Source organism: Cyclopterus lumpus, chromosome 6 (assembly GCF_009769545.1).
Source record: "Cyclopterus lumpus isolate fCycLum1 chromosome 6, fCycLum1.pri, whole genome shotgun sequence".
NCBI classification, from domain to species: domain Eukaryota; kingdom Metazoa; phylum Chordata; class Actinopteri; order Perciformes; family Cyclopteridae; genus Cyclopterus; species Cyclopterus lumpus.
The window spans coordinates 1,600,001-1,610,631 of record NC_046971.1 but is presented as its reverse complement, the minus strand read 5'-3'; the positions used below and the strand labels follow the sequence as shown (position 1 = coordinate 1,610,631).

The window sequence follows — 10,631 nt, the reverse complement described above, 5'->3', positions numbered from 1 at the left end:
TTGAGAACATTCTGGGCCACTGAGAAATCACCTGAGAGAACGAGTTAGAAAACCTATTCCGATGGATATGACGACGAGGGAGAAACCCAAATATGTGATAATATACTTTAGTCTGCGAACGCGTTGGGAATACGTCTCGTCGCCTGCATCGGTAGAAACACGGGCACAGAGTTATTACAGCAAGGACCTTTTTTTTTTTTTTACACAATCGTCATGTTCACACTTTGTTTGCTCAAAATTAAAACATCCCCCAAAAAATATTCAACATTTCACGACATTATCGAGAGTTAAAAGTCATACAAAGTGTGCAAAGTGTCACCGGACGGTCACAAGACGACTCCAAGACGAAGGTACCGAACGTCCAGCTTCCGTCTCTCCAGTTAAACGTGTCCTGTACAACGGATATAACTAAATTAAATAAAACTAATTCAAACGTAATCAAAAATAAAACAGTGCAATGTTGCCGTTTCAGACAAAACATGTTTTTTTATGATCTTTACAGGCCAAAGTTTTTCCTCAACGAGCATCTTTCTGTTCTCAAATTGTGAGTGAAACGATTTTTAATATACATTTAAAAAATCAATCAAGAGGGCAACATCTGTTGTATACGTTCCGCGGTTGAAGCAACTTTAGCTGCGAAGGTCGGCGTCAACGTTTAGAGCATCGATTCAACCGTTAGCTAAGTTTTACAACTAAACACAGTCTCTGCTCGATTGTTCCGTTAGCCAACCAGAAGCTAACGTTCACGAGCTAACTAAAATAGTTTCAGCTTTAACGTTTCTTTGATAAACTGGAAAGTAATTAGAACCCACATTTTAACTGGACCACAAACCAGATGATTTGTACTTTTAAACTAGTATAGTCCAAGATAGAAAAACCTCCATTAGTGCGCCATAATCTGTCTGGTTCGTGCTTCATGCTAACGATACGTTTAGCTTTGATGAAGGTCTCACAGTTCAGAGGGTAATTATTCATCAAACTGTTTAAACCAAACGTTCAGCTAAAGGAACCGTTAGCTCAACCAGGACGCGGCCTGTGGTTGCGGATGTGGAGCCTTACATGAACTATAACTGAGCTTAGCTAACTGGACCATTAGCACCAGATTAGAGCCTCAAGCATCCGATTGGTTTGGATCGGCACAATTATCTAAAACCACCTGAAGCCTTTTCAGGCTTCTCGGAGCTCAACTTTGCATCGTATTAAAATCATTTATTAAAATGGCAAACATTCCAATTGTAAAGAAACATTTAATTTTAATCTCAAGTGAGAAAACTAGGATCCTCCTCTTGATATCCAGAAACAAGCTGCCATTTGACTCAATTTACACAAATATTCAACGATTACTCAGAATGGTGAATATTCTGAATTCAAACGCACAAAGCATATTACGTTTTTGTTCCACATTAGGCCTTATTCCAATCGTGGGATATGCCGATATTATTCAGGTTTTTAGGATGAATTATATTGTAAACAGCGCTTTCAGAATATTCATGTCACGGGGGTTGTGTCCCAGTGGCTGTACGCCTACTTTTAAACAATAAAACATGTGATTTGCGTAAATATCGCACCAACAACGTTAGCAGAGTATTCACGGCTGCATGTAACGGAAAAATATTTTTTTATTAGCCATGTAAACAGGAATTTGGGGCAAAAGACTGAATATTTGTGCGCATTAAAACGTACTCACATTGCTCTACCTGGTCAAACAACAAGTAGGACGGATGGAGAGAACTCGTGTGAACCAAATAACCTGAAATATTCAAACGACTGTTTTCAGATTATAATTTTGGCTGAAAAATAAAAAAAGTCGTCCTCTCGGTAATTATATATTTAGTGAGTATGAAAACCTGCAATGTCCGAATGTTGGTGCTCAAACTATTAACTGATCCAAAATAAATTGTAATAATCAATTAATATTAAAGTAATTTATCAAAGCATTAATTACCAAACATTATCCAATAGGAATATTTGCTGATTTCTTATTTTATAATCACTGTTAAGTTAAATATTTTGGACTTTTGGAAGGTTAAAATGAGACGTTTGAATGCCCCCTGAAACTATTTTCTGCCATCATTTATTAAAAAGTAATCAATAATCAATAATCATTAGCCCCAGTGAGCGCAGGGCGAGTAGACGATCGCTGATCAGACTGATTGATTACATATTTTCCAGAGTTGTGATAAATGTGTGAGACCGTTTGGTGGCACAATAATACTGATAATCCAGAGACGTCCACCAGGTCAAAGGTCACACAGTCACAGCACCACCGTGGTCCTCACAGAGGACGGGTGGGCCTCCTCCACCAAGCAGGACCTCGGAGGGGAAACCAGAATCACAATAATAATAATAATAAAACAGCGTAAAGCTGCCTTCTCCTGGATAGAGTCCGATTGATCCAATAGTGACAAATCAATATCAATATCTGAGTCGCAGCTTCGCTCCAACAGGGAACCGACTTCTTTTCCCACGGCGACGATGGCTCGAACATCCAAACAACCATTTAGTTATTTATTTACCAGCAAAATATAGTTTTAAAAAAAGGAAAAACTCTCACTTCACTTGTGTCATAAAGCACGTTCACACCTGGCATCACATCCGCCTCCGAGGCGCCGGCTTCTGTTTCTACTTAACATACGAACTCAAGAAGGTACTTTTGTTGCTGTTGTTTTGACCCGACGGAGCGAAGATGAACTGCGTTTGAAGACGAAACGTAAATCCTACTTTGACTCATGTTGCTGCTCCAACCTGTGAATTCTAAGCTCAAGAGAGGCATTGCCTCCTCACGGCTCTCAACATGGCGTCGCTCACCACATGGTGAAAACCAAACATGGCGGCGGTCCTGATCGGGCCGAGCTGAGCCCACGTTAGTGGAGTTCAAGCTGCGCTCTGTGAAAATGGAGGATATGGTAATTAATAAAAGGTAATTAATACAACCATCATGATGTATTCTAGTGTATCCTTTCAAAAATGTAGTTTTTGGCAAGAGGCGTTTGACTTCCAGCTCATAATACGTCATTAAAACGTCTGGATTGTTCAATATAATCTGATTAAATCTAAAGAGAGCCGACAAGTTTTAAAGTGTTTTGGTTCATTATTAAATGGACTTCGGCCTCCGTCAAGGTGAACAGTGGCAAACACTGCACACTTCCCAAGATGCATTGCAGTGCCAGGTGTGAACCAGGTTGCGGTGCTAGCTGAATGAGTCCCACCATGTGCTGCGATGACATCAATAACGTCCTGAGATCCCCCGTTGACATGAAACACCACCACGACGGCACTGAAGCAGACGACAGCAACGACACGGCCAACACCAAGCTGCATGTTACAGGGACGCCTCCTGGGGGGCACAGAGCCTCCTGGGGGGGGCACAGAGTCTCCTGGGGGGGGGCACAGAGTCTCCTGGGGGGGCACAGAGCCTCCTGGGGGGGCACAGAGTCTCCTGGGGGGGGCACAGAGTCTCCTGGGGGGCACAGCCATCTCACATTTACAGGTTCTGGAGAGGAAATACATCAATTCATAACTTTTACAACCACTGAACTCAAGTGGGGACAATAATATCAGGTGACCAGTGGACGGGGGGGGGGGGGGGGGGGGGGGGGGGGAGTCCAGCTGGCCTGGTTGTCTTTAGGAGGGCATCTAATCCCACGGGGGGGGGCGGAGTCAAGTCCACGCCACTTTGCGTGAAATGGCCTGTTTGAAGCACTCGGGGTCGGTGTTGCCTCCGGGCCGCAGCGCCCTCTCCAGGCTCACCAGCACGTTCTGGTGGTTCTCCCGGATGTTCACGGGGTACCTGGCCCTCAGCAGCTCGTAGGCGGCGATCAGCCTCATGTTCTGCCTCACCATCAGGTACTGGATGATGCAGGTGGGCGCCAGCGAGAAGCCGTCCCGGCAGTGCACCAGGACGCGCTTCCTCTTGCCGGCGGAGGCGTCGATGCACTCGTTGATGTCCTCGAAGCAGCGCTGCTTCAGGGCCGGGCCGTCGCCCAGGGCGTCCGGCACGTCCCCGATGTCCACCTTGAGGCGGGACCAGCTGTGGCGGGCGCCGCGCGAGCAGGTGCACGGCACGAGGTTGAGGCTGGGGCCCGGTTCCCCCGGCACGCTGCTCATGTCGATGACGCTGTCGATGTTGTTGCGGCACAGGGCGCGCCCGTTGTACGCCGCGTTCAGGTTGCCCACGTAGATGTAGTCCGTGACCTTGGAGATGACGGGCTCCGAGTACTGGAAGTGTTCGTGGCCGGCGGGTTTGGGCTCCGGCGTGTCGGGGGCCCTGGCGCCCGCCGGCCCCGTGGCGGCTCTCCTGCTGTAGTTGCGCAGCTTCTTGGAGCCGGAGCGCGACGGCGGGTTGGAGTCGGACTCGGAGCTGCTGTTCCACGGCGGCGAGAAGAGCGAGAAGCGGCTGGAGGACTTGCTCTTGTTGAGGATCTCCACCGGGCTGGACGCCGCGGCGCAGAACAGGGACGCCCGCTCCAGAGACCCGGTGCTGCTGGCGGCGCCGGCGCTGTGGGCCTGCTCCATCTGCAACGCACAGGGGGGGGGGGGGGGGGGGAAACACAGTTAGGAAAACACAGTTCAACATTCAGAAAGTCGTCCAATAAGCATGTTCACGAGCTCCCGGCTGCAGGTACCTGAGCCTTCAGGTTGTTCTTCCACTCCTGCGTCTCCAGAGCTCGGAAGCGGCCGCTGCTGTCGGAGGAGACCGACATGCAGAGCGGCCGGTGGGCCCGGGGGGGCAGCTGGGGGGTCAGGGCCACGGGGGCGGGCCTGGCGTCGGCCCGCTCGCTCCTACTCATCATCAGGTTTGGACAGGAGCCTGGAGGTCACACACGGGGTCATTATGGGATTGAATGACTTGACTACAGATAATAAAGTGTATGTTACATGAGACGGACATTTCTTTACAATAACTCGGGACATTGCATACAGTCAGGAGGTGTGTGTGACCATTAGCACACACACACACACACACACACACACACACACACACACACACACACACACACACACACACACACACACACACACACACACACACACACACACACACACACACACACACACACACACACACACACACACAGCTGCTGCTTTAAAGTTATGTAACGTGTGAAACTTCTCTCGACTGGAGGGCGAACCAACCGAAGGCTGCTGCAGGCCGAGGTCCCGCTGGTTCCCCCCACCTACCGGCGCATAGCGGGCGGGCGGTGGGCTGGGTGTGCGGCGCGTTGCGGGTCTTCAGCAGGCTGTGCGGGGGTCTCCCTAGACCTGCACACAGAGAGGTCACCTTGCAGTGAAGCGTCGTGCACCGTGCAGCAGAAGAAACAACAACAACAACAACAACGACGACGACGACGACGACGAGGCTCACCGATCCTCCCGTGGTGCCTGCGGAGCACCTTGGTATCCAGCAGCTCGTGAGCACTCGGGTCTTTGTTCCGCTCCTCCTCGGCTGCCATGTTCCTCCTCCTGCAGACATGAGCGCAGAAACCGGCTCAGGCGGCCCCGTCATCTTTGGCATGCCGAGCGACGCGGCGGCTCCATCGGACGGACCACCCCCCGACCCCCGGACCCCCGACCCCCGGACCCCCGCGGTTAGTCCGGCCCCGAGGGGAGACGTGAGGCCGCTGCAGACTGGAAGCACCCACGCCGGGGGGACGGGGCCAACATGGCGGCGCGTTGAACACCCGACGAGCAGCGCGTCTCGTGAGCCCCGTGAAGCCGCCTCGCCTCACCGGCTAACGTCGGTGACTAACAGCCGTGAAACGTGACGGATGTCGCTCGGGCTCCAGCACCGCGCGCGCAGAGCCCGACCCCCTGCAGCGCGGTCTCGAATGCGGTTCGGGTTCAACGGGGCTTTTGTCTCCCCGGCAGCTTGCCTGCCAGGTTGTGTTCACAACCTCCTTGTGCTTTAAAAAATAAAACACTTTCCGTATAAAGTTATTAAAATGAGGCCGCGCGTTGCTGGAGTTCAGCTGTCGGTCACCACGCGGAAGGAGAGCCGGAGTTATCCGCGTCCCGAGAGGAGAAACCACCTGTAAGGCCTGCGCGGCGGAATACTTAACACGCCATGAGGGAGGCTCGATGCTGATACTGGCGTCTCTCAAAAGGGCGGCGTTAGTGTGAGTCTGCGCCTGAGCCGGTCGTGTTCTCTCACGTCTGACACGAGACACTAAAACAAACGCCCCTCAGACAAATCAACGCAGTGAGGACGTCAACACGTTTAATTATGAGTAGAAATATAATATTTAGTCAATGCCGATTATAAAAACACAACTTGATATAATTACAGCGGATATAGTATTTATATATATATATATATATATATATATATATATAAATCCGCTGTAATTATATATATAATTAATATTATATATATATATATTATATTATATCTTTATTTATGTTACTTGACCTTTTGCTTTTATTTATTTAATATGTTTATTGAATGCACCTAAACCCCAAGGCATATGTTCTTATTGAATATATTATATTTAATATATTATATTATTATTATTATATTCTAATTCTGACCAAATATCACACACTTTCCTGCCATGGAGGTTTTCAGTGGTGGGAACATAAAGGGTGAAAAGTGCATTTACAACATTTTCATGTTATGCTTCTTTATACTTCAGCTGGAAATATTCTACTGTTTAACTGCACTGTATTTATTCTGACACACGCGGTTAATAGTAATATTTAAGATAAACTATTTCAGATATAAAAACATGCGACAGGCTTAGTTTCTCCTTCTTTCTCCCTCAGGTCTATAAGGCGACCCTCTGGAGGGGCCCGACCCTTATGTTGGGACCCACTGGAGCAGGAACATCAATAATAATGCTTTGACTTGTAATGGAGTATTTTTACATAAGTAATTGATCTAAATACTTTTTTCCCAACACGTTCACATTGAAGTTTACTTAATCTGATCCCATTAAATAAATATTCACTTTAAGCGATAAACTTTAAAAAGTCAGTTGATTGACAGAAAGCATCCGAACCATGTTGTTAAGATCAAAGGTTAAACAGTCAAGCGTGGGACAATAGTGTTATAATAATGATAATAATAAAAACAACATTATATAATGATAGCACATGCATGTCAACTTAAATCTGTACAAAAACAGCAGAATAAAACACTTTGAAATACAAAATTCATAATTTTCTTTTTCTCTTTTCAAAGTAAATGTTTTGCTCATGTTGCTAAATAAATAAATAGTTTAAAAGAATAATAAATGAGCCGCGCATTCACGTTAAAGAAGTAATCACAGTAACGCACTCACCGTGTGTGTGTCCGTTTGTGTGTGTGTGTGTCTGTGTGTCTGTGTGTGTCCGTGTGTGTGTGTCTGTGTGTCCGTGTGTGTCCGTGTGTGTGTGTGTGTCTGTGTGTCCGTGTGTGTGTGTGTGTGTGTGTGTGTCTGTGTGTGTGTAGGTGTGTGTGTGTGTCTGTGTGTCTGTGTGTGTGTCCGTGTGTGTAGGTGTGTGTGTGTGTGTCTGTGTGTGTCCGTGTGTGTGTGTGTGTCAGCGGACCGACTGAAGCGGCAGCAGCTCGGTCTGAAAACAATTATATGGGAGCTGATCTGGAGCCTGTTGTTGTTCCTCCTCCTCCTCCTCCTCCTCTTCCTCCTCTTCCTCCTCCTCCTCCTCTTCCTCCTCTTCCTCCTCTTCCTCCTCCTCCTCCTCCTCCTCCTCCTGTAGAAGGAGATGCTGACTCCTCATCTCCTCCTGCAGGAGGAGATAATGACTCCTCATCTCCTTGAATCCTCATCTCCTCCTGTAGGAGATAATGACTCCTCATCTCCTTCTGCAGGAGGAGATGAGGAGTCAAGGAGATGCTGACTCCTCATCTCCTCCTCCAGGAGGAGATGAGGAGTCAGCATCAGGGACGTCTAACGAGTCGGATCTCTGGAGAACCGAAGCAGCAGAACTCACTTCCTGCTGATCTCAGCTTGATTGGTCTCTGCTGAACTCACGTGTCTCGGGGTTTAGTTTTAAAGGGGTCAAAGGTCAAAACCACGCAAGTTTGGACATTCCAGAAATAATTTAGTCATAAAAAAAGAGCAAATCTTCAGTAGAAAAATAAACGAATTTAAGACAAATAATAAAATATAAAAGAATAAAAACAGGCCTTTACATTCATTATCCCGTTTATTTGGAAATATCTTTTTGTAAATATTTATTTATACATTTTTTGCGAACAAATTACTCAAAAAGCCGATTGATTGACAGCTTGGCCCTTCAAGGAATGGCAAAAGCAAAAAGCAGAGATCAAAATAATTATATATCAAATTAAATAAACACAGAAAATATACAGAAACATTTAAGTAATTGAATGCATTTTTTTAATATTGTAAATATTATATGTATATATATATATATCATTTTTACAATATTGATAATATGATAAGAAAATATATATTTTTCATAATTACAATTAAATGTAAAAAATGGGTATAATCATCATTTTATATTTCGTTATCTGTCTTTATATTACACATTTATTTGATGTACTTTTTTCTTACTTTTCTTTTCTTTTCATTTTGTAATTTTGTGTTTTCTTTTGTCCACGTGAGAACACTTCAGTGCACGTGAGAGTGCACGTGAGAACACTTCAGTGCACGTGAGACTTCGTTGTTTTTTACTCACAAACATTTCAGGTGAGCTGTAAATGGGAATAAAACTTAAACTTTAGATTATTATTTCATTTGATAATAAAATGTGTTTTGTGTTTTTCAAGGCTGAACATCTCAAATTTAAAATACCATCAAAGAAATCTGTTTTCTAATATTCAAGTTGTGGCTCGCCAAAAGAATAGAACAATAACATTCTACACAAATAAGACGTTAAGATGTTAAACGCGTGGATGTGACATAATATTGATCAGACAACTTTACAACACAATCAAAATTCATACAACAAGTGCAACAACAAATCAATAATACTTCCAACCTGATTGATTGAAATATAATATAAAATATATATCTAAAACATGCGCTGACGTCACGGGCCCTCAGAAGGGCATGCGGCTGCGCAGTGGGATCCTCCGCTTCAGGACCAGCGTGCTGTTGACCTGCTCGGCGGACAGCAGGTGGTGCCACTGAGCCACCGGCCGCCGCGGGCTGGACAGCATGTCGGCCCAGTGCCGCAGCTGGTTCCCCGAGGCGTCGCCGCCCAGGAAGATCTTCCCCATGGCGTCGTTCCGGCTCACGGTGTCCTGGTCCCACACGGACAGCACCAGGTTCACCCTCTGGGGGGGAGGCAGGACCCGTTCGGGTTCGGTTCTTACAGACACACGACTTTCATGTCCCACTTGGGTTCACTTTGCTGACTGGTAATGACGTCAGAGTGCAATGGCAATTAATACGGAAATGGCATTTTAAAGACATGTTCAGGAGACAATGTTTAATGCATAAAAATTAAAAAAGGTAAGTAAAATAAAGGTTGCAAATTCAGGAATGATAAGTTAAGAAGGTTTTGAGGGATTACTTAACTTTAACTTTAAAATGCTAAAAAATGGTGGAGAAAAAAATACCTGAACAATAATATAATATTAATTATTCGGCTCAGTAACTTTAACTATGAGCTGAACCTTCAGACATTAATAAAAGGTCTAATAATGGACTATAAATAAAGTTAAAGGAGGTTCTGAGCTCATTTGAATGGATCATTAACACTTCCTGCTGCTGATGTTTCACAATAAAAGCATGGAACACTTTTAAAATGTCCCACTGAGTGAACTAAATAGACGCTCTCACCTGGATCTGGTCGAAGGTCACGTCGAAGGTGAAGGACTCGTTGTAATAAGGGTTCAGCGTCTTCTTCTTGACCGAGGTCTTCCTCTTCCTCCACTTCCTCTTGTCCAGAGCCAGCTGCACCTTCACGTAGGGGTCTGAGGAGCACAAGGTCGGTGAGGTCACGTGGGGGGGGGGGGGGGGGGGGGGGGGGGGGTATTTGTTCAAAAGAAAGAGGAAATGTCTGTTTACTTCTCTGAGGCGTATTAGAGTCTGTGACTACAATGAAAAACAAGAAAATACATCTTTAGAAGAAATATGTCGATGATGAAAAGTGTTTTTGAAATAATTAGAAATATCTTTTATGATTTAAACCAGAAACAAATGATTCTTTGGTTTCTCTAAATGTGATTGATTGTTTATTGACAGGTGTCTCAGATGGTCAACTGAAGGTCATTGTTCACGTCTTTAATGTTATTCGGTTTGACGCGTTGAAAGAAATGAAAACAGATTCAAACACCAAGTTTGATTGACAGTTTGATTGACAGTTTGACAGTTTGATTGACAATCCCTGAATTACATTTTTTTTTAAACATGATTTATAAAAAACAATTTATAAAAATTTATAAATAAAAAATTATTTGGGTTGATATCAAATCAACAACCAGTTTGATTGACATTCACTGGATTGTACAAAATAAACATGATTGAAATGAATGTAAACAAATGGCTGATTAATTACCTGGTTTGGTTAAAGCACTTCTGTTTACAGCGTTGTGTTGTTCTGTTTACAGCATTGTGTTGTTCTGTTTACAGCATTGTGTTGTTCTGTTTACAGCCTTGTGTTGTTCTGTTTACAGCCTTGTGTTGTTCTGTTTACAGCCTTGTGTTGTTCTGTTTACA

The 10,631-nt window shown here is 45.1% G+C and overlaps 2 protein-coding genes across 3 annotated transcripts in view; both read right to left on the bottom strand.

Moving 5' to 3' along the window:
- Positions 1-463: 463 nt before the first annotated feature.
- LOC117732707 lies at positions 464-6,125 on the bottom strand. Of its 2 annotated transcripts, none has more exons than XM_034535816.1 (4): positions 5,366-6,125; positions 5,137-5,262; positions 4,626-4,810; positions 464-4,515 (listed from the first exon to the last, which is right to left on the bottom strand). In XM_034535816.1, exons 1-4 carry the CDS (start codon positions 5,451-5,453, stop codon positions 3,661-3,663), a joined length of 1,254 nt encoding a protein of 417 aa, XP_034391707.1. In that variant the 5' UTR covers positions 5,454-6,125; the 3' UTR covers positions 464-3,660. The 2 variants fall into 2 exon arrangements, with proteins under 2 accessions (XP_034391707.1, XP_034391708.1); XM_034535817.1 differs by having other exon boundaries at positions 3,595-4,515; positions 5,182-5,262; positions 5,366-5,549.
- A 2,337-nt stretch (positions 6,126-8,462) lies between these two features.
- syt8 (synaptotagmin VIII) overlaps positions 8,463-10,631 on the bottom strand; it is a 10,358-nt gene continuing 8,189 nt past the window's right edge. The window contains exons 7-8 of the mRNA XM_034534482.1: positions 9,753-9,886; positions 8,463-9,244 (exon numbers count right to left, since the gene is read on the bottom strand). Coding sequence (XP_034390373.1) covers positions 9,008-9,244; positions 9,753-9,886 — 371 coding nt within the window. The 3' untranslated portion in view covers positions 8,463-9,007. The remainder of the gene's footprint in view (positions 9,245-9,752; positions 9,887-10,631) is intronic.

What these genes read in the sequence shown, in the direction of transcription:
- LOC117732707 (XM_034535816.1), bottom strand. Translation starts at nt 5,453, where the DNA reads ATGGCAGCCGAGGAGGAGCGGAACAAAGACCCGAGTGCTCACGAGCTG. An exon ending in CAGGCACCACGGGAGGATCG is followed by an intron (nt 5,263 to 5,365) that starts GTGAGCCTCGTC and finishes CTCTGTGTGCAG; the next exon opens with GTCTAGGGAGACCCCCGCAC. An exon ending in AGAACAACCTGAAGGCTCAG is followed by an intron (nt 4,516 to 4,625) that starts GTACCTGCAGCC and finishes TGTGCGTTGCAG; the next exon opens with ATGGAGCAGGCCCACAGCGC.